The sequence below is a fragment of the Arctopsyche grandis genome, chromosome 5, assembly GCF_051622035.1.
Source record: "Arctopsyche grandis isolate Sample6627 chromosome 5, ASM5162203v2, whole genome shotgun sequence".
In the NCBI taxonomy this organism is placed as follows: Eukaryota; Metazoa; Arthropoda; class Insecta; order Trichoptera; family Hydropsychidae; genus Arctopsyche; species Arctopsyche grandis.
This window is the reverse complement of record NC_135359.1, coordinates 33,496,013-33,520,837: the sequence shown is the minus strand read 5'-3', so window position 1 is coordinate 33,520,837 and position 24,825 is coordinate 33,496,013. Positions and strand designations below refer to the sequence as shown.

The 24,825-nt window shown below is 35.1% G+C and overlaps 2 protein-coding genes and 1 long non-coding RNA gene across 3 annotated transcripts in view; 1 reads left to right on the top strand and 2 right to left on the bottom strand.

Annotated features, from left to right (window-relative positions):
* The window catches only part of sbm (L-type amino acid transporter sobremesa), a 41,615-nt gene extending 28,956 nt beyond the window's left edge, over window positions 1-12,659 (bottom strand). The window contains exon 1 of the mRNA XM_077431187.1: window positions 12,560-12,659. Coding sequence (XP_077287313.1) covers window positions 12,560-12,599 — 40 coding nt within the window. The 5' untranslated portion in view covers window positions 12,600-12,659. The remainder of the gene's footprint in view (window positions 1-12,559) is intronic.
* Window positions 1-24,825, top strand: part of LOC143912065 (uncharacterized) — a 569,875-nt gene that overhangs the window by 383,066 nt on the left and 161,984 nt on the right. The gene's annotated exons all lie outside the window — the stretch shown is intronic.
* Window positions 19,341-22,023, bottom strand: Rab7 (RAS oncogene family member Rab7). The gene has a single exon (XM_077431212.1). The coding sequence runs from the start codon at window positions 21,897-21,899 to the stop codon at window positions 21,273-21,275; it is 627 nt and encodes a 208-aa protein (XP_077287338.1). The 5' UTR covers window positions 21,900-22,023; the 3' UTR covers window positions 19,341-21,272.

Here is a 24,825-nt window from a genome sequence, read left to right as displayed (position 1 = left end):
ATAATAATGTATCATATACATATAGGATATCGATATTCTGTGTGTCTGTGTAAGATAACGCTCGCCGTACTATAATGGTCGTTTCGATTCGACATACATACATATGTACGTCACAGCTAAAACACTGCCATAAAATATACAAATATAATAACAAAAGAAAAAACTTATATATATACTGTTTGCTACCAATGTTTCCTCTAGGGAAATAAGTCTCTGAGCATTTAGCACCATCTATTGAAAATTTATTTAATTAATTAATTAATTTTTCTATTGATGTTTTATATTGTTTATATGTAGGTAGTTTTTACCATATTTTTTTCATATTAAACAATCAAATATAAATATTTAATCAAATATATTTAAAAGGTATTTGAAAGAGAGTAAATATATTTAATTTAATATTTATATTTAATTGTTTAACATGAAAAAAAAAGTAAAAACTACCTACCTACCTACATATAAACAATATAAAACATAATAGAAAAATCAATGAATTAATTAATTAAATAAATTTTCAATAGATGGCTCTAAATGCTCAGAGACTTGTACCGTATATTAGCCTAGAGGAAATATTGGTAGCCAACAGTATATATAGAAGTTTTTTTCTTTCGATATTATATTCGTACATTTTGTTGGCCGTGGTTTAGCTATGACGTACACATATCTGTCGAATCGAAACGAATATTATATTACGAGCATTATCTTACACAGATACACACACAGACACGCATAAAAGCTTATATATGCACATATGATGATTAAAAGAGAGAAATCAATTATCAACTTTGACCATTAATGGGGTCTGGTTCACTGCAAGGAAAGTAGCTGGATGGAAAAAAAATTAAAAATCGATTCGTCGACTAGTCGTTAGCGTAGGTCAAGGTTATTTATCTCTTTCATCATAATGTAATACTGGCACATACGCTTACGACGAGTGCACAAATCGATTTTGATTTTTTCCATCTTTCGACTTTCCATTAAGTAACTTTCCTTGCAGTGACAGTCAACGCCATTAATGCCGTTCCAAAACCGCCGATTTATGTAACACTCAACCGTATAGGTACATATTAGCCAGCAGTGTGGCTTAATGGTAGCGCGTATGTTTAGCACCAAGTGATCAGTGGGTTCGATCCGCTATACTGCTGGTTAGAATTGGGGGAATTTGTGACTCCAAATCGATCGTTTCTTATCAGAGTTTGCCAATTCTATCTGATCATTGTTTTTATTTTATTTTATTTTATTTTTATTTTACATATATACCAGGAAGGCCTTACAGGTAAATCCCAATGCGCCTTCCTGGCCAATTACAAATACAAATGCAGCATTTTTTATTATAAGTCGTTGAATTGCGAGACACTGAAAAAACTCGCAAATTAACGAGACATCTATGAATTGTACATAAATTTTTATTGTACATCCATCAAATTTCAAATAGTGGTGACATAGTAGATAGGAAGGATTTTTTAGCCAATTTTTTTTTTCCGGGAACCGTTTCAACAATGAAATCAGAGAAAATTGGCAAACTCTGATAGGAAACGATCAACCTGGAGTCACAAATCCAGGTCTGACCAACAGCATACTCTGAAAAATTCATTTTCATTCAGGGATAGAACCCGGCACCTTCTTGACGGTAAGCAGAAGCTTAACGTCCGAGCTATGCTGCTGGCTTGTTGAAACAGTTCCTCAAAATTGGCAAAAAATCATCTTTCCTTTTGTCACAAATCTTCTGTATTTATTGTATGTACAATTTGTAAAAAATATGTACAAATCTAAAATTCATAGATGTCTCAATGGATTAATTATGTAATTAATTAATCAATTAATTGTTATTTCGTATTCTTCAGCTTCTGGAAATACAGTGATTTATGTAATAATAAAATGCTGCATTGTTTGTAATTAATTGTCGAGGAAAGGGCACATTGGGGTCTTCCTGTCAAGCCTTCCTGGTATATATCTATGTAAAAATAAATAAATAGATAATACTGTTCACACATACCGGTTATGAGAGCATTTTTGATACAAATGTAGGGACACTTACACAAGACAAAAGTTCTAAAATATTAACGAATTCTGACAAAAACCTTATCAGCTCTTAAGTTAGTACACAAATAATACAAATGTAAATTTTCAGCTTGTAAATTTAATTTAATTTAATAAAGCTAGTAAATTTTCAGGGGTGTGGACAGAATCGTGGTCACAACATTTTTGACTTTTCTAAGAGGAAAAAATCCCACTTCCGGTTTATTAAATTTAGTGATTTTTTTTTTCATTTTCATCACATTAATACAATAATTATACTTTTATAATTGTACAAGAATTATAAAAGTATAATTCCTGTCAAGCCTTCCTGGTATATACATATGTATCTATGTATGTAAAAATAAACTAAAATACGTACATATTATATAAAGCACAGTTTTACATAATAACTTTTATCTAGTGATATATTGTTAAAAATTTTCTCCAATAATATGTATGTCCAACAAAAGTTTCCAAATTGAAAGAAATGCCATTAATGTGTCACTTCAATAGAATTCCAACTTTGCGGAAATTGTAGAATTCTTAAATAGAAACAGAACTTTACCCCGCTGGCCGAGGAGGCAAAGTTCGTTGCGCGCATCAGAGGGGTTGAGGAGGACGATAAGTCGGGAGATCAGGTTGACCTTGAAAGTTTCTCATCGGATCCAGGCCGTTTCCTCCAGGTCGCGTGCACCGATCTGGAGGTGACATTGAAAGTTGGTCTTGCTCCCAAATCGCATGCGCGTATCTATCGATTTTACCCACAGTTTTCCCGCTTCGCCCGTTTCATCTCCATTCATACCAGGAACCAGGGAATCTCCAGATCTGCCGAACATCATCTCTCTTTCCTCCCCCTCCCATTTTAACCTCTCACTCCTGTCGATTTTGACAGGTCGGAAGCGACTAAAATTATTCGTACTACATATCCTTTGACATGACAGTCAGAATCAGAATGAGAATTATTCTCGGCAACGTGCTTGTTAGTAAATATAGCGATTGGACCTTGAGATCATATCAGAGATTCGCATATGTCACGCAAACTTTATTTTTACATTTGATCTAATTAGAAAGCGTTGATAAGGTACGAGCGATTTTGACAGGACAGAGCTTTATTTTGTCATAAGCACGTGGTTCTGTATCTTGGATACCGAGCGTGAGTCAAAACATTAACGTCTGAAAGGGATAGCAATGTGTGTAGGACAGCGATACCCAACTGAAAGTACGCGAAAAAACAAACGGAGCCTTAATACATTTAATAAATCTAATATGAGAAGTATTTTTTTGTAAATGGGCTTCCAATTGGTCCGTGAGTCAAAAAATTACGTGAAATGGCAAAAGTAATATGTTTTAAAAGTGTAAACTCTTTGGGATGATACAATCTTTACAAATGTATATTTAATTTAATCAATTTTCTTTAATGCAATTTAAAAATGTGCTACCAATTTTTTTTTTGTAAAGGTAAAATAGTTGCAAATAGCAAATAGCTGCAAAATCTAACATTTTTTGTCACGAAATATTTTTTTTTACCGATTTTTTTGTTTCTCACCTTGTTATACCATTATTTTAAAAGCATAGGAAATAAATATGCTTTCCATAACATAAAAATAAAATAAAAAACAAATAGCACTCAATTATTACTGCATATATCTTTTTACTATATCCACATACGAAGAATCAATAGATGAAGTATTATGATCGTGAGAAACTCGACTTCGAGATTTTAACTGAATTTTTAAATTCTAAAGTCTTCAAAGTTTTCTATTATAATTTTAAACAGAGCAGTTCACCCACATGAGAAATCTAGGAAATATTGAACACTATTGTTTTTACCCGGCTTCGCTCGGCATTTGTAATATAAACCGCTTAAACATGGCCAATCTAATAGTAAACATTTTATTTTATTTAAATTTATTTGAATATTCATTTGTTTTTTTATTAAATTGAACGTCAAGGATTTTAGGAATCAAATAAACATACAAACAATGTCTCTTTCGAAATTATATATGAGATTAAATTTGGTGGAAAACTCTGTTTTTCTTCCATATTACTTAGCTGTTTATGCTTTTAAGTATCATTACTATGTGCTGATAATCCTACCTTTTATATATATAGTTAATTTAAAAAAAAAGGCTTGAGTATTGAGAACCACTACGTGACGCTATTCTATTCTTGAGTGTCGGATATTGTGGGTTCGATTCCCAAGAAAACTATTTTTATATTGTACTATCAACCATAACTTTTTATGATAGAAAAAGAACACAGCTACTTGCAATTTTATTCATTACCTTACGTAAAGAAACACAAAACAAGCTCAGAGATTGTCAAACTGTGTTTACGATCCCAATTCCTACACAATGGACACAGCCACAAGAAAACATCTCATATTTAATATTTTCCAATAATATCTATAAATAATAAATATTTCGATTTCAGAGCTCATTGTGCATTCGGCCGTAAAATTCGGATTCAGATTCTTCTTTTTTTATATCTACGTCATTTATGATTGACGCGCACTATCTATATCTATATACATATATAAAAATGAATGTCTGTTTGTGTGTGTCTCAAATAGGCTCCTAAACCACTGAACCGATTACGATGGAACTTTCAGGATTTGTTGTATGCGTGTCCGGGAAGATTACTGTGAAAAAAAACGGGAAATAATCTCTTAGTAATAATATTCGTAATTACGATTTCACTTACGCTAAAGTAAAGCTATCCCGCCTTCAACGCATCACACCGCGAGTGTGACAATAATCGCGCCACGCCTACCTCGCACTCGAATGCACTGACCATTCAGGGCTGTACCACAAACACACAGGGGATGGCCCACGTCAACTAATATATCTATACCTATATATAAAATAGAATGTCTGTGGAACGGGAACGAGAACGGGAACGGGATTGGGAACGAGAACGGGAACGGGAATTGCACGCGTTATTGTGGCATTGCAACGCATGCCAGTTTCAACTAGTACTACATAAATATTCAAACAAAAAATTATAAAGATTATTAAAATTATAAAAACATATACATTTCCGTTTCAGTAGATTGTCATTCTTTGTATGTAGTTAATATGTGTATATTTACAAAATCAATTTGTTCCGCACGACATGAAATTGCGTATTGCGTTGCATGCATTTTTAAATTAATGTGACATTTGCAAGGACATGCTTTTAACCCTTTCCGCACTTCGATTAATTAACGGCTGGGCAGCCATTTGCATAGAATTAAATTAAATTAATACCATTCAACCTTTTTTCACCCAAAAATTATTTTTTTGATAAAAATTTGGTTTTTCTAATGCCGCTTCGTTATTGACGTGCGTCGTTGTATGTATATATGTATGTATGTACAACCCAGTAAAAATAATCCAGGCTAATTTTACAGCGGGTCAGTTCACCGGAACCGAAACTTAAACTAAGTGGGTTTATTGGTCTGTCGATGCTTACCACGTTTTCTCGGTGAGTTTTCCGGATATTGCAATGGAAAAACACGGAAGAGAATGACCTTGACCCGTTTGAGAATAAGGGCTTACTTGCAAAATGAGATTTTTTGGATTGCTTCCCACTGGAGCACGCAATAGATTAAATTATGTTTGCCCTCAATATCTGGAAAGCGGTCACATGTAGATACAAAAACCATTAAAAACACATTTTCTGTAAATTATATGTATTTATTTTACATTGACAATGATCATTGTTATCGTCGTAATTATTATCCCTGGTTAAATTACGTCCAAAATTACTTCCGAATTAGATTTTAATAAATGTCAATGATTCGACATCGGATCAAATCCATTTTGAAATGCGAATAGGAAATCCAAACCTATGTAAATTAGGCCACTTTATGTAAAATAATCCAATAACTAGCAAATACTCGGAACTAAAATTGGAAAACTTTTATTATTTGAGCAACATCATATTTATGCATGTTCAACCAATTCGCAAAATTGCTATTTGAATGAAAATATAATAAAAATACCCAGAACATGAACGGTGCAAGCCTGTTGCTCTGTTCATGAATTGGTCAGTGTGTATAGTATTCTTATTAGAACCGGCTAACTGCTACAATACTTACAGTAACGGATATCTTAATTTTAATTTAATTTTATGTTGAAGATGGAAAATATTTGAAATTCTGAAAAAATAATAAACCCAATCAGCTTAGACTGTATGTATTCATGCGGGCATGCGGTGCATGCAGGCCTTTTAGATTTAGGGCCTTTTCCTTTTAAATAAAAATAATAGACATTTTTCAAATAAAAATCTTGGAAGTCGTAGAAATCATTAATATGATATATTATTCAAATTATAATAGGAAGCTCTAGTTAAAAATATATACTCCAAATTTAATATGTGTCGAATTTTCACGATTTTGTACTCCTTCTCACGACATTTATTAGTTTTTCGTTATGGTACAGTAATAATGACTGTTTGCAATGATCTATAAAAACGATGCTAAAATAATAAAAAATGGTCAGTAAATTATCTTCGTTTTATTTGTGTATTGTGAATCTCTGGTTTTCAGAAACGCTAGAGACACGTTAACGTTAACGATAACGTTCGAGATAGTTATTTTATTTTAAACTAGCTGAGCCCGGCATGCGTTGCAATGCCAGAATAAGGGATGCAATTACCGTTCCCGTTCCCGTTCCTGTTGCGTTCCCGTTCCCATTCCTTTTACGTTCCCGTTCCCGTTTCAAGTGATGATTGGAGCCCAAATAACGTCTCTTCAACGCCGTGTCGTCATAAACCAACTGATAACGTGGTTACCAACGAACACATTTCCTTGACTACACAATGGCGCTTCAAACTTTCGCGTCGGTAAAATCGTAATTACGAATATTATTATTAAGAGGTTTTTTCCCGTTTTTTTTTCACAATAAGCTACCCGGACATGCATACAACAAATCCTGAAATTTCCATCGTAATCGGTTGAGTGGTTTAGGAGGCTATACGAGACAATTAGAAAAACAAACAGACATTCAATTTTATATATGTATATATAGATATAGGTATATATAGATATAGATAACGTTATATACTGGTGTTTTCTTATCAAACCTAATATTTGAATTCATTTTCTACCCTTTTAATCGGTCATTTTTAGTGTACGAATACAATTGAGTGTAAATAAATAAACCAATTGTAATTACATCAATTCCCAAATGGATAGTTTAAAAAAACACCGAGTGAAGCACAGAAAAGAAAAATGAAACGACAGCATGAAGCATTTAATAATAATATTTCCAAAACTTGACCATTTTTTAGTGAAAAATCAATGAAGAATTTAAGAAAGCGTCGAAAATATCAATCAAACTTTTAATAAAAAAATCAATTTAATTTTAATAAAAAAGATACTTTACGCCACTGATTATACATTTTTATATATATATATATATATATATATATATATATATATATATATATATATATATATATATATATATATATATATATATATACATATATATATAAAATTGAATGTCTGTGTGTGTGTCTCGAATAGGCTCCTAAAACACTGAACCGCTTACGATGAAACTTTCAGGATTTTTTGTATACATATCTGGGAAGATTACTGTGAAAAACAACGGGAAAAAGCCTCTTAATAATATTCGTAATTACGATTTTACTGACGCGAAAGTAAAGCTATCCTGCCTTCAACGCATCACGCTGCGTGTGTGACAATAATCGCGCCACGCCTACCTCGCACTCAAATGAACTGAACATTCAGGGCCGTACCACAAACACACAGCGGATGGCCCACGTCAACAAATATATCTATAGTTGTATATAAAATTGAATGTCTGTGGAACGAGAACAGGAAATTCACGCGTTATTGTGGCATTGCAACGCATGCCGAGTTCAGATAGTATATTACAAAATAGTCTGAAAAGGTTAAAGTAAAGTAAAGCTGTTAAATCATAGTTAAAAAAAATGTATATAAAAAGATTTTAAGGTTTTTTATTTTGGATCTCGCGATGAATGAATTCACCTGTGCAAAAATCAATTGGAAAGCGATCACGTCCTCAAGAATTCGCTCATGGCACGAATGATAATTATAATGCAAGTCAACATGACAATGGGAGAACTGATCTGCGACCAGATCAATTGGACGTAATCGAACCCAAGGCCTCTCACGTACTGTTCTAGTCGTATTCAATTGGACAGACGTACTGCGGAAAATGACAATTAAAATATTTCAGAAGAATATAGTTATCTTTTCGATTATGATTCGATATGTTCTGTCCAAAAACAAGCTCTTCACAATTTTCGATAACAATTGGGAAGGTAAGCCGATTCGTATGGAACCGTCCCAATGAGCTATTTAGATAAAAAGGACAAACACTGAAAGTAGACAGTGTATTTGGATTTAATAATCATCCAAATCAATTGCGTTCAAAGGTTTGAATACGCCGGCTTTTTCCAACTTACTAATAACCAATTAATGATAACTTACTAATAACCAATAAATGTTGGTTGAATAAGTATCATATATCAGGTGTTTTGCAAAAATGTTTTACTTTACCAAATTGTTATGTAATTAAAATTTGATTGAAAAATCATGCTTAATAGGAAAATCAACTAATTCAAGCGTTACCGCAAATATGTACATATATAGACAGACAAACAAATAGACACACAGATAGAATAGCACTAGTGTGATAAATATTATTTAATTTAGATATCGCCATTGTATAAATAAGTCAAAAAGCAAAAGTTTGTATCGATATAATTTATATTCTTGAAAGTTCCAAACTACGAAAATAACTCGACTTTTCCAGCATTTTGAATAAAGTATCCGAATAATTTCATTACAGAAGCAGATTATCGATGAAACCTCACAAACTCAAACGAGTTCAGTCGATTAAATTCACTGTGAAGGGAATGTAAATACGTAAATTGATTACGTTATTAATTAATTCCATTAGTAGATTCGTGAAAATTCTCAAATAATGTTTTACATTAAAATTTTATGTCTTTAGCAATATTTGCAATTGTGATTTAGCGTCAAATGTCAATTGTATGCAAATCCACAAATAGACGAGATTTCACATTCTGAGTATTAATTTAGAAGGAGAATTCTGAGAAACGCTCAAATGCGAATCCACGTCACTTTGTTTAATTTTACGTAAAATTTAATGGGCAAATATTATAAACAAGTCGGAAAAGTGATGTCACGTAAGCAAAGCCATAAAAGTACTAATAAATAAACAAACTCATACGTCAAAATATATAGCATCTTCTCCCAGTAATATGTAGATTGTATAAAATGATAACGGGTTATAAAATGCAATTGCAAGGACATGTTTTACAAAAGTCAATTTAAAAAAATTCTTTTAAATGAAAATAGTCTTTAAGTGTCTGCTTACTTGCACATTTGAAATGTTACAAAGACCGTCATATTTCATGTTTAATAAATCTTGACCCAACTGTTTTTCAATCCAGCTATTTCAAAATTTTATTTATGCGCACAAAGAAGCATGGAACGTTGTATGCTCGGCACAACAAAAAGAGATAGGATTCGATATATGTGAATTTCAGCACCCGGGCAATAATTACATTTTTATTAACTCATGCTACACAATATAGTTTAATAAAATGCAATATAAATTTATAAAAATAATGAAATTTATCTAACACTAATTATTATTCTAGGCCATTTAAAGGGAAAATTTTGAGCATTGTTTGTCAAATTTTATTTTACTTCAAAATTACGTCAAAAATCATGTAAAAATATTAGTTTGAATTCAATTTTTGAATTTAAATTTAATGTCGAGTTTTCGAAACCCTACGGAGACACCACTATGAACAAGGTCAGGGTCGATATCGGAAAAGAGTAGCAGTGTTTTCAAATTTTTTTCAATGAATTCTTTAATTTTGCCTAAAACCAAACGAGGAAGAAGTAAATGGCGCCCCCTTCGAAGCTAGCGCCCCGGGCGATTACCCATACCGCCCGCCCCTCGGGTCGGCCCTGAGTGAGAATTATGGCAAGGATAATGGATAGTGGATAATACATAGTGGAGAGAGTGAATTTTTTAAAATGGCAATAGGCGGGTCACGTCGCTAGAAGAATGGACGAAAGATGGAGAATAGAAGTGCTAGAATGGTACCCGAGAGAATATGAAAGGTGAAAGAAAGACCACAAAGAAGATGGGTAGACGAAATTAGAAAAATGTTTCAGGTGAGATGGATGAGAGATGCTCGCAACAGAGATAAAGGAAATTAAATGGAAAGAAGAAAAAAGGAAAAGAAAAATGGAAATGGAAGCGAATTGTGACGTGGCCTTCGACCAGCAGTGGATGGTGAGTGGATAGATGATGATGATGACTATGGTGAATTTGTACTTGTATATTAGCTATATTTGAAGATTCCTTGAATGTGATTAGTAAATTTAAAGGAGCTTATTTATATTAAATCATTTTAATATATGTATGTACATACATACACCTGTATGCTCATGGTCCATTTCTATTCGTGAAACCCCCTGTATATTATTAATAAAATACCCGAACATGTGAATATTTTAAGGAAGGCAATATTTTTGTAACACTGTATGGATTACGTATAATATTATAGATCGCTATGTTTATTTTGCGCACATTCGATATTATTCTATTAGCACATGACCCCGTGTGACATTTTGCTAATCCAATTAATTTATTAATTAAGACCGAACGAATTCGCGTCACGATCACTTATATGTTAAATATTTAATCTCGTGTACCCATAAAATGTTGAAAAGGGTAAAAGGTTGAAATTATCCTATTTCGCGAAGAGATATTGTTATTGAAGTGCTGAAAGCTCCCACACGCAAACCTTCCGCTTCTTTTTTCATCAAAATATTCACGTAAAATCGTGTTAGACACTCTTAAATATTTTCAAAATAATTTTTAATATGTATGTTATAATAATATAACTAAAATGCGAACGTTCATCGGTTTTTAATATTCGCCATGGAAAGTCTTTATATAATAAATATATTCAAATAAAAAAACTTTCAAAGATTCAGATTCGCTATTTTAGAAGGTATAAAAAATATATTCTAAATTAGAACATTCAAGTTGATTTGGAAACTTGAATAAACTCAATAATAAATGTCAAAATTATAATACTCAGGATCCCTCCATTGTTATCAGAATGCTTTTATATCGATTTAAATTTAAATTTGACTATCATATTTGAAAAAGTGTATTGTTTACATTGTCATATTAAGCATTAAGTAAATTAAAAAGTGTGTTTGTAAAATTGTGCAACTGTAGAGTGAAATTCTAAGAAAATTCACATACATATGTATTATTTTTCTATTAAAAATCAATAAGTTGACCTTCATTGGATATTACGGAGGTTGTTAGAGTTGAAGTCTTAATTTTTTTATGTTTTTAAATTTAAAGTAAACCATCATTATATCCATATATGTAGACGTATGTACATATATACTTTTATATGATAGGTAAACATAATCATTTTACTCTTTTTGGCTCGATGCTTCGTTGATTTTTCTAACTACGTAGTTAAAATTTAATGATTTATTATATAAAAAAATAGCACGCAGCGTATTCAATTTTTCATTTAAATAAAAAACAATTGTATCGTTGAGGAAAAACATAATCAAAACTTCGTACTGAAGATTTTCCACACCGGTTTTATCCTGAGGCCAAATTTTCCAGCGGGACTAGAAAATTTATGAACAATCCGAATTACATATAAAATGATTTTAATGAGTATTTAAGAATTAATCAATATGCTGGAATAAGATTTATCGTAAAATGTGGATGTGTTATTCATAATGGAATACCAAATATTTTTAGAAATTGTAAGATTAATACGAAATAATTTAATGACTAAGTAGTATATTTCGGTTCCAGTTAAACTTTAAGATCTAGAAAGGTAATAAAACGGCATAAATAAACTGTGTGATTAATTAAAAATTATAATTGCTCACCTTTTATTTTGTTTCATTTATTAAATAATTAGATATAAGCTTTCAGCACGTTCTATAGCATTATAAACAATATATGTTTGGCATTTTTTTTAACCAAAATAAATATAAACATCAAACATATGACAGGTTATAGCATGTTGCAATACCTTTTCAACGATCATACGGGTGCGTGAACCGAAAGCTTTTCCGAACCGGCAGCATTTTTAGCCCACCTAATTCCAAACTTGTAAAATAGTAACCGAACAAAAATGCACGTGTTCGAATGACGCAAACGTTCATTCATTGCTGTATATTTAAAACTTTTGGCACAAATATGAAACCGGAGCGATGCAATCGGAAAGCGTTTTCATGGGATTTTCCGTTTTTCCGGTCTCGTTTTGGACTGATTCAGATTCAGTCGTCGATCGAGGGTAGTCAAGTTGGGGTGTTCAGAGGCAGATTAGCCAGTTAACCTTTCGACTGCACGTGTGCCTTATTGATTCGCTACGACCTTCGTCGTCGGGGGTGTGTCGGGGCTGGAGCGCCACCAGCGATGGTTGGCGCATCGAAGAGTGGTGTCTCGGTGTGGGGATGATTCTGGGGTGCACTTACCGTTCGCCGTGTGCTTGTTAGGCTGTTCATGGTGATGCATGTCTCGGAACAGCGTCTGGTGGGCACACGACCGCTCGCTCTCATGTCACAGACGCGACTGGCGCGCGCAAGTATGCGGTCTACAACCAAAAAATGCGCCAACTCCAGAACGTGGTGGTGCAACGCTGTTGCGCGTCTGCTATGGCGCGTGCTCGACGTGCTCGACGGGCAAGGTGAGCGCGCGCGTGCTCTGCAACCCCTAGGACTACTACCTACTCAACCGAATGATCAAGCCAACTTGCTGTCAACCAAGCTCCGATCCTTTCTCATCAGAGGAGATTCACTCCACCATATCTTTCCCATCTTGTTTGTAACGTCCCCTATACTCTATAGCAGTGGTGCGCTCACCCCATGGGGTGCGAGAGGCGTTTCTAACAATATGAATTTAATTTTGTGATATTTGAAAACTATTTTAATATTCGATGACATCGGCCAATTTTTGTTTTTCGTGATGAAAGCGCTTGGGTAGCTATAACTAAAATAATATACTTTATGGGAGGATATCGTGTCAAGATATCCTGTCTCTCTCCTCATTTCTTGCAAATAATAACGACAGTTTTCTCAGAATTTGCAGACCGTCGTCTCCACTGGTATACTGTTTACAATTGTTTTTGCGACAGTGGCAGATAGCAAAAAACTATAGATAGACAGATAGATATATAAATAGAAAAAAACTTATTGAGACTAGCATGTGTACACACACGAAAGTTGGATTGCAAAACGTTATCTATCATTTTAAAGCAGAAACAAATACATACTTAATTGTTCAGTGATTAAGGCCTGAATAGTATATAATGATCACACAAACGCAAGAATTTATCTCGCAAAATTTTGAAGAACATATTATTATTATTATTAGACTTATTTATTATTATTTATTTATTATAATTATTATTATTATTATTTATTATTATTATTTAGTATTATTATTATTATTTATTATCAGTAATATTTATATTTTTACTTATGTATTTATTTATTTATTTTTTGTTTACTATTTTTCAATACTTTTTTTATTATCTATATGTTATTTATATGGGCGTTGGGGATTGCACTATTCTCCTCATCGTCTGGAATAAAATCTATTATTATTATTATGTTATTATTATTTTATACGTTCTTTCTAATTATTATTTATTAATTATTATTTGAACGTAGTAAGCCCCGCCTTGTCAAAAAAACGCCAGTGGAAAGACGATTATGTTGGTTACGGATTCACTTGTACAACGGAAAAAATTGGTACACAACGACCTCAATGCATCTTACATATGTTCCAAGATGTTTTCAAACTCCAATCTTAAACTAAAAAAGTTGTTAGAACATTTCAACAATGTGCATGGTGGTGCAGGTCATAGTCTGAACATCTAGAAGTCAAAGAAGGCTCGATTTGATACCAGTGGTACAATCACAAAATTATATTCAAAAGTTCTTGTTAAAAGTGTCCTATCAAGTGACATATCTGTGCGCTAAGAAAAAAAAGCTTGCAATAAATGTATTTTTCTAAATTAAAGATTCCAAAACTCATTTTTCAAGGGGGTGCGGGAGCATATTTTCAGATTCAAAGGGGTGTGGCTCACTGAAAAGGTTAACAACCACTGCTCTATACGATAAGTAAGCGCGTGATTAATAAAGCTTTTACAGAATAGTTTGAAGGGCTTCCAACTTCGGGGAGAAGATTCAATCGACCATATATGGAACTCTCCCAGTGGCGGCTCGTCCATATGGGCTGTGGGGCTCCAGTCCTCCTAGTACATTGCAAATGCATGCTATTTTGTCGTCCACGTGGGCTGCGGAGCTGCAGACCTCTCAGTATAGTACACATAGCCAACAGTATGGCTCGGTGGTTGCGTTTATGTTTAGCACCGAGAGATTACTGGGTTCGATCCCGTGCTAATCTTTAATACTGGTGGTTAGACTTGGATATTTGTGACCCCAAGTCGATTGTTTCTTATCAGAGTTTGCCAATTTATCAGATTTCATTAGTGAGATCTGATTTCTCCATAAATTGGCAAAAACCATCCTACCCACTATTTGAATATACATAATTTCAAAAATTTATTATCTGAAGTTATGTATGTATAGATGTCTCGCTAATTCTTATATACATATATATTATAGTATTTGTATTATGCTTGTATGCTTGTATCGCGTTAGAGTATTCTGTAATGTCACCGTGGCAAATATGTAAATAAATAAATATACACACATGTAACCAGCTGCATGGACGAGTGGATAGCATATAATACTTTCGAAAAAATTGGTCATGGATTCGATTGCAATTGGTTGCTGTCGGCCAGACCTTGGATATGTGACTCCAGGTCAATCGTTTCCTATCAGATAATACAGAGCATCGTAACCTGTGCACCGCGGTAATATGTGTTCTCCGAACAGCACTTCGGCTTAATGCATGCGAGTGAGATCGCGTGTGAGGGAGAAAAATGATGTTAGTTAGTGTTTTGTCCCTACGCATATACGGAATAACTAGCGACTGCCGATGAAGTACATATGTACATATATACGTAGCTGACAAACTCTACGAGTTGTAAACAATGTATGCCGAGAATATCCAAAGGTTACGATGCTCTGAGATAATATATCAAAAAATGGAGAGCGCATCACTCCATCTCACTCGCTCACGCTCACTTACGGGCGACGAGCGACCCCACCTAGAGCATTTCACGTTGTATTTATTTTACTTTTAATTTATTTTAACTATGCGTATTTTAAAGCAATATAAGTATTTGACTATTGATTCTAATACTCACTTTTGGCACAGCAATATTGGATTTTGAATTAAAGACTGTTAAAGCCAAAACTCTGTAAAAATTGCATATTTTTTAAACGTTTTTATCTCTTAAAGAAGATCAAGCCAATAAAAATATTGTCATAATTTAATGCAGTGGGTCACATTTAGTAAAGATTGATTAGTTTCCGCTCCGGTAACTAATCATCGTAAAAAAAATGTGATTTTTGTTGCTCAGTGTTATTATTAGTGTTTATCAACGTACACCGCCGAGTAAGTGCAATCGGATTAGGCCGAGTAGCATCCCAGAGACTGTGTGACCGTTAAAATTGGTTTCAAGGATTATCTCTAGACTAAGTGCATGTAGGCTAAACAATGGCCACCGATTTGGTCGCTATTGGTCCCTTCTCAGAAGTGACTGATACCGTGGGACTGAGTGTCGTGGGAATACATATCCGGGTACATGTCTAAACAATAGGTAAACAAACCGGACGTCAAAGATGCCTTGAGAGACCTTTCCTTTATAAGGAGGTACGTATGCGATATCAAGACATTCTGGATGGAGCACTGCCAGTGCGTGTATCTCCTTAATCACCAATAAATGCTGTGAAACGACTTTGGCCTTTTACTTGGATCCTCTACCCACAGTTACGCACGAATGTTATGCCCAATCATTTATTTTTCGAAAAATCACCTGTATGTACATATGTATATATGAATCTATGATAAAAGTGAAAATAAGCTAATGTGAATGTTGGAAATGAGATGGTGCGTTGAGGAAAGGCTATATCAATATTGTATCCAGTTTGACATTGAATTTGTCAATGAGGGAGGGGCATATTAGTGGGGGGTATTTCGAAACAGTTTTTCAAAAAATAGTCCCTGTAGTTTACATTTCATCGAAAATTTTACGACTGAATACATTATCATTAATCCTATGATCACAGTTTCCTACTGTCGCATTGTCTTTGGTAAATAGAGATAACAGTTTTGCGTAAACGCTTCTTTTTACAAACATGAATACAGTCAATGCGTCACTGTGACCAACGTGTCGTTTAATTATTATACGTATCATATAACATACAAAGATATTAGCATTTACTGCATTTCGATAGTAATGGGGAAGTTGGCCGATTTTATTGGTAGAACCCTCTCAACAAGTCAAGCAAATCGGAAAATTCTAACAAGAACTTATGGTTCTGATTTTAAAATCGTGCAAATATTGTCATTTCTTAAGGTACTATTTCGATTTCAGCGACGTTAGACCGTAGGTTCACTTACTATTTTTTGCTCTTATACTCTGAAATGTGAAATTTAGATCAATTTTATAATGTCATAGTATTTGGATATCAAAAGTCTTGGGAAGAATCGTGTTTCTAAAACGTGCATATATTTTATTTCCAATATAATTTATCCGTTCATACTTAAAAAAAAAGCACAAAATTTACGTTTGTAAATTAGAAAATGGCCAATTGTATTTTTTGCGGTTAAATCACGCATTAAGATTATAATAAGTTTTTTGTAATTACGAACAAAGCATCAGATACAAAATAGCCTGATGCTACATTATAGCAATACTTTCGTATTGTATACGTCTGTCAGGAAACATAATTAGAATATGATTGATTACTCGAACGTGTGTAAGATTTTAAATGTGTTTTCGAAATTCACCGACGTATTTTTTATTAACAATAATATATTGAATTTCATATAACAAATGTGAAGTGAGTCAATTCGACATATGTATGTATAATATAAAAAATAAAAGTTCAGTTTCGAATGAAAATAGCTCGAATTATTTGATTAAATAACGAAGCTGGTAACTCCAAGTATTACATAATAAAAAGTCGCATTCAAATAAAATAATATAGAGAGTTCGATTCTATGTCCAATAATATGCTTCAATGTACGCAAATAACAATTAATGGAATTGATAAATATATGTAAATACGCCATTATGAGTGAAAGTTTTTCAATTGACATTTTTCATTTGTTTCTTAAAACTGACAAATGTAATTTGATATATTTTCTGTACTAAAAAATTCAATTTTCATAGTAAACAAAAGATGTTTTGAATCTAAGATTTGTATTATATACTATTAAATCATTTTCATGGTGTACAAATGAAGAAAATTGTAATTATCATCAAATTTTCCCAAAAATGCAACATTTATAGAGACATCTATGTATGTATGAAGAATTTAAGTCTAATAAAAATAGTAAGGTAATAATCTTAACATAGATGGCAATCGTATCAAAAGTCAGTAAGGACTCGAACCATTGACAAAAATGATTTCCTTTAGAAATTATACGATGGCAAAATTATAAAAATTTAAGCTGATCAAAATTGAAATTAATATTTTCGAAATTAGCCGCCGTAAAAATTAATTATTAATGTATAAACACGTCTACATACATACCTATATATTATATATCAAGCATACATCATTGAGCGTTAGTAATCAATGACTCACAGATCACATGACGAAGGATACTATAAAAAGCTGTGTCATCACTTATTGTAATATTATACAGGATAAGTCAATCAAAATTTTTATCTTTTAAGAAATATATTTAGAAAATGAAAAGACATAGTGAGATAAAAAAAAAATGAAAAGCATTTCATAAAAGAAACCAATATATTTACAAATTAATATAATATTACATTATGAAACTAAATTACAATATAGCGCCCCTTATACAATAGTCGGCGTGTATATAATATAACACTCCGCAGGCAAAAATAACATAACTCGTAAACAATAATTATTACATATTTGTATTCTTTATTTTTTACTTATTTTTGAGCACGTATATACGTGCCAATATGCAAAATATTAATAAAATATTTGTGTATTCCTATCGTGCTGACAAAAAGAAGAGAATATGCAAGCTTTCCTTCGTCAAACATACACTCATCTGTGAAATGAGTATTATGTATTACCTCCTTTTAAACATTTCTTGGAATAATGTCTATATATTCAGATTTTTAAGCTCACGACGGTGTATGTATACACGACGGAAACTTGCACACTCCAGTCCATTATCATCATACATACATACATACTAAAATATAAAAAATCTATACTACTAAAAATTGTAAAAGCCTTAGTAGTGATTTGTTTAATTCGTATAAATTTTATATAAATTTCTTTAAGCTGTTTTTTTTTTTGTTTTTTTTTTCCACTTCACATTACTTTAGATTATTCGATCGTGCAATGTCGTCGAAGCTTCATAAAATGTTTCCAACAAAAAAAAATTACTAAACATTCAATGAATATGTTACACTGAACTCATAAAATTGCTCATTTAAAAAAATTTGCCTAAATTCATGCTCGGTACAAGCCTATTGCTATTTTTTTTAATTTTCGGAAAGTATTTCATGAAATATTTAGGAATTCATTGCTCGTGATCTTTTTTAGGAACTAAACCAAATGACATTTCATTTTATAAAATAATCTGTCTAATTGACCAGTAATAATGTTCATATCAACTTACGTTTTTTAATCTAAAGCATATTTTAAGGTATTTATAAGAATACTAATACACCGATCAATTCATGAATAAAGCAAACGGCTTGCACAGTTCAAGAAATGAACAATTTCAACAATTTGAGTGTAACATACTTATGCATATAAAAAAAATACACCTTTGTCAGACGGTATCACATAAATTTCTCCGAGGAATATATATATATACAATATGCAGACGACAAATATCACATTAAATATTTGTAAAACACTCGTACACATTTGATTATATACGACGGTAAATAATTCACAATTCATAAACAAAATTTGCTAGAATAAAATCAAAAATTTCAGTATTACAATACTAAATATATACTTTTTTTTTTTTTTACTATTTAAATATATTGAAGAATCGACCGACGAAACGGACGCATTATCGACTCGAGACAATTTACACAATCCAAAGCATACGACACGCCCCGTCGGCCGACTCCTCTATGCAAACTTCACGCGTAAGATCGGTGCAAAAATTCAACCACTAGTTTAATAAACACAAAATAAAAATCTAGCAAATACACATTAGTATAATATATAATAATCGCACGCAGAGTCGGAGATACTCACTTTTAAACGGAACCAATCAACCGAAACACTTTCAAACCGACAATGCATACTAATGAGTATATAATAATAGCATATGTATCAAGCATTATACAAAATATACAAACAGCCGCATCGAGCCGCATGATATTGATCTTCGGAAATTATCAATTGATCAAAATTTTATATATATATATACTTTTTCCCATATTACAAACTAACAAACATTCTTCATCATATTTGATTAAATATTTACTAATTTCAACGCGTGCACCATTAAGATGTTGAAAATGTGTGAAGCGCGTGTATTTGAAACCGTCAGCTCGAAAATTCCAACGCCGATATATACCGAGATTTGAGCGACGTATAAACGTTGATTTAGTCATCGGAAACAACGAACATCTCCGTCAGGTATTATGATAATATACATACATACATATATATGATAAAAGATTAATAATGAAATTTTATGACGAATGAATTTAAATGGAGCAATTTAAACAGATAAGACTATGCATACGCGAGTGTTTTTATTAAAGCGTACGATAATTATTCAGCAGATGAATAGCCCATATCCAGTGTATTTTCAATGCGTTTTTGTATTAACTGAAGGAATAACACGAAATGTAATAAGACAAGCGTACAATTATCGAATTGGGTCCGTGTATGAGTTTATATATGTTTATTCCCGCATGCAGATAACAAATTTACTTACCGAAACAGTTTTAGGTACGTAATTACTGTACACATATTGGCAAATGTGACACGCTACATAATCTCGCAAAGATAAAATCGATACTTGTAAGAAATTCGGTATGTTAATCGAACACATTCTTTGTTCGTTCGGTGCAATGTTGATATTTGTACGACGATAGTCAAAAGTAAATTGTAACAGCAATTACCAAACAAACAAAAAGCTCATTGTTTATATTAATTAGATCGACCGAATGGGTTCGCGTCTTATCTGTCTTACTGTTTCAACTGTTGCCGAAAAAAAAAAAAAGGATAGACAAACGACCGCGTAATGCGATACGAACTCGATTACCTTTGGACAAAAGAGTGGTACAATGTAATATCGAAGGTGTTAGTCGACGTACTAGAAAGGTCACGTGTTTATCTTGACAAATGGCACTTCGTTCGATTGAAGCGTAAGACATTGAAATGTACAAAAATGGAAGCGACTGACACATTTCAAACGGTCATAGTTATCACACGCCAAAAGCAAGATATGTTATTCCACTTATAATGGAGTATATTGAATATCGTATTCGTTAAGATCATACTGTACAGTACAGATTACAGTAGGATATATAAGTTCATCCATGAATTTTTAAATTTGATATCCAACTCGAATATGCAAGTGTTCTGAAAGGAACCGAGTGAATATTTTCCATCGTAAACATGATCGAAGCTGAAATGATTCATCGTATGAAGCGAAGGTTAGAACAACACTACGAGCACAAAGAAAGTGGATTAATTCATTGCGAAGAATTCTAATCAAGTTTAGGATTGTTTTGCGTTTATAATGTTGTTCTAGCCGACGCTTTGTAAATAAATTTTTTATAGGATGAAAATTATAAAAAACAAAAGAATTCAAATTATTTTGATATTAAATATTTAAGGTTCGAAACTTAATTTTTGGATTGAAAATTGTAAATTCGCTTCAACTGTCGTGTTAGATGTCGTCCTCTTGGCACGAGTGAGCTATCTGAAACTTTTCCATCACAAATGATCATTCCAAGATCAGTCAAAGAATCCAAAGGCTGAAATTTGAATGTTGAAAACAAAGGAAAGAAAAGAAATGGAAAAACAATGGAACATTTAAAAAGTGGTGAAAACAAAGGAATTGGTGAGTGGTGTTTTAGCACGAGCAGTTGTCGGAGTCGCGCGTCCGTCCCGGTTCGTTCTGGCCCAGCTTGATCTGGTCGGGGAACTCGTTGTAGAGCTCGAGCTCGGTGTCCTGGGCGAGCGCGCTGCGGGCGATGGTCTGGAAGGCGAGCTCCACGTTGAGGGCCTCCTTGGCGCTGGTCTCGAAGTAGGGGATGCCGTTCTTGGCCTGACACCACTGCTGCGCGCGCTTCGCCGACACGGCGCGGTTCTCCAGGTCCACCTTGTTGCCGAGGATGACGAAGGGGAAGTTGTCGGGGTCGCGCGGCGACGCCTGGATCAGGAACTCGTCGCGCCACGACTCGAGCGACTTGAAGGTGGAGGGCGCGGAGACGTCGAACACGAGCACGCAGCAGTCGGCGCCCCTGTAGAAGGCCACCCCCAGGGACTGGAAGCGCTCCTGGCCCGCCGTGTCCCAAATCTGCACGGTGACCGCGCGGTCGTCCACCACCACCTCCTTGGTGAGGAAATCCGCCCCGATCGTCGCCTTGTACTGGTTCGAGAACTTGTTGTTCACGAACTGGTTCATCAGCGACGTCTTGCCCACGCCGCTGTCCCCCAGGATGATCACCTTCAGCAGCACCTTCTTGCGCGACGACATTCCTCTATCCTATTTCTTTATATCCTTGCAATCACCACACACCACACCACACCACACCACACCACAATTACTACGCAACAAACGTTGGCTCGCCTGGCCTCGCTCGCCGTCACTGTCACCGAGTCACGACGCGGCTTTCGCACTTTTCGCCCTGCACGCCTTCTCTAAATTACAGGGACAAAATAAAAAAAAAAACCTTTTATGCACAGTAAATACAATGATTTATTATGTTTTCAACACATTATACATAAACATATTCTTGAATATATATTATTTGGTTTGATTTTTAAATGCTTGACGATCAAACGTCAACCAGTATGGGGAACAAATTTTTTTTTTTTCATTTTTTTCTTATTTTTCATATTTTTCATTTTTTCAGTTTTTTCATTTTTTTCATTTTTTCAGTTTTTTCATTTTTTTCATTTTTTCAGTTTTTTTATATTTTTCAGTTTTTTTCATATTTTTCATTTTTGTGCTCCGGGCGTCGGAGGCATCGGTGGCGCTGAGGGCGAAGCCCCCGGGGTGCCGAAGACTTTGGGGGGGCTGGGGGCGAAGCCCCCGCGATGCCGAAGGCATCGGGGGTGCTGGGGGCGCTGGGGGCGCCGGAGGCGTCAGCGGCGCTGGGGGCAAAGCCCCCGGGATGCCGAAGGCATCGGGAGCGCTGGGGGCAAAGCCCCCGGGGTGCCGAAGGCATCAGGGGTGCTGGGGGTGCTGGAGACGTCGACGGCGCTGGGGGCAAAGCCCCCGGGGTGCCAAAGGCATCGGGGGCACTGGGGGCGCCGGAGACGCCGGAGGCGTCGGCGGCGCTGGGGCCGAAGCCCCCGGGATGCCGAAGGCATCGGGAGCGCTGGGGGCAAAGCCCCCGGGGTGCCGAAGGCATCGGGGGCGTCGGCGGCGCTGGGGGCAAAGCCCCCGGGGTGCCAAAGGCATCGGGGGCGCTGGAGGCGCCGGAGACGCCGGAGGCGTCGGCGGCGCTGGGGCCGAAGGCCTCGGAGCGACGGAGGCATCGGGGGCGCTGGGGGCAAAGGCGTCGGGGGGTCGGCGATGCACAAAACGTAATTCGTAATTCGTAATCACTTCGTAATTTGTCATTCGTGCATCAATTTCTTTCCGAAACCAGTCGATTCAATATCTTTAACTTTATTTTAATTCGAGTTTCAAATCCTTTTCGAAACCACCCGTTGAAATCAACGGGCCCAACACTAGTTTATTTAATAGTTTTGGACCATTGTGTCATTACAGGAAGGACCTAATGCGCCACAATGGCCTACATTTGAAAAATATATAAAAACATAATATAAAAACAAGTAAACTGTAAATAAAGGAAAAAAGCAAAAGCAGAAAACATGGTAAAATAAAATAATCAAAAAAAAAAAAAATTAAAGGAAAATAATACATCATTCAGAGAGAAAAAAAATAACAAAAGTGTAAAAATTAAAAATAAAATCCATAAATCCCATTCTTTGTTTACACTGAACAAATTTTTTTTTAACAAATGTTTATACAAAGGAGAAAGAAAAAGTAAAATAAAATAAAACAAAATATAAATAAAAATAAAATCACAGCGAGGCCCAAATGGAAGAGAGTAGATTAAGATTCCGCTCATACATCACATTCAAATTAAGAAAGTAATGATGAGCGCAGGTTACCAGATAAATATGTTAAAATAATATCCGATAATCTACGCTCCCCAAGGTGGAAAATATCACATTCAGGGACAGCAGCAACGATTTCATTGAGAAGTCGAATAGCTCTTGGAATAGGAGCCATTCGAAAAAGAACTGTGCGAGCAGCAGGTACAACCATCAAATGATGATGTCTACCACGCACATAATTATTAGGGACATAAAGTCCCAACTGTTCCAGCAACAACGGGCATGGCGTATTACCACGCAATAGCTGGAGAACGAAACGAATTAACGAGAAGTTTCTCCGAAGTTCAAGGGAATTATACCCAAGCATGCCCAAAAGGAAAGGAGTAGGATAGAGATATGGGTAGTACCCATACTCTTTCTTATAAAGAAAACGAAGAAATGCTTTTTGCACTTTTTCTATAATAAGAGAGTAGTTTGCTTCATGCGGAATCCACACAATTGCATTATACTCTAGCTTACTTCTAACAAGCGAGTTGAAAAGCAAGCGAGAAGACAAGGGGTTTGAACGATAGCTGCAGGAGCTGTACTGTGTGTATATGTATGGGTGACCAGTGGCTGTGGATGTGTCGTCGTCTCGATCAGCTTGCTCTGGAACGGTGCGGGGTGGGGGAATTATACAAAAGAGTAACGGTTATGATCTCGTTTTTATTGATGAGTAGATGGCGCGCCGGGGAGTTTCTCGGCGCCTGTGCCCCTTTATGGCGGAGGCTGTGGATTGAGTAGGCTGTGGCTGGTCAGGAAGGGTAGACCAGCCACGCCAAGACCTTCTCGGACGGTGTCGAACACGTGGTCGAGTATAGTCGGTGTGGTACGACTATGGAAGAAGCCATACTCCTCGGAGGGCTTCTATGATGCCAATGAGCGCTCGCCGTGATCGCTTGGGTGGATCACGGGGCCAGCCTGCCTTAGTTCGAGGCCGGCTTTTACGAGGGACGCTGCATCTGGCGGTCCGCGCCGGGATCACCGGGCGCCGGACCCACGGGAGAATCTAGCACGACTGACAGATGGTCAGAGTAAAAGAGAGAAAACAAAAGCCGAAGCCGTAAGAGGACAACCAACGGCCATGAGGGTTGTAGGCATATAGTACAACCGAAATGATCTCATCAGGTCACTGCGACATATCCAGGAAAGTCATTAACGCATGGCACACGCTCGCCTCGTCAAAAGGTCGACACGTGTTTCTATACACGTGTCTGGGAAACAAAGGAAGAACACACTGAACCCATAAAAACCACGAACTACGTCCAGGCGTATGAACCCATAAAACCACG

What these genes read in the sequence shown, in the direction of transcription:
- Rab7 (XM_077431212.1), bottom strand. Translation starts at nt 21,899, where the DNA reads ATGTCGTCGCGCAAGAAGGTGCTGCTGAAGGTGATCATCCTGGGGGAC.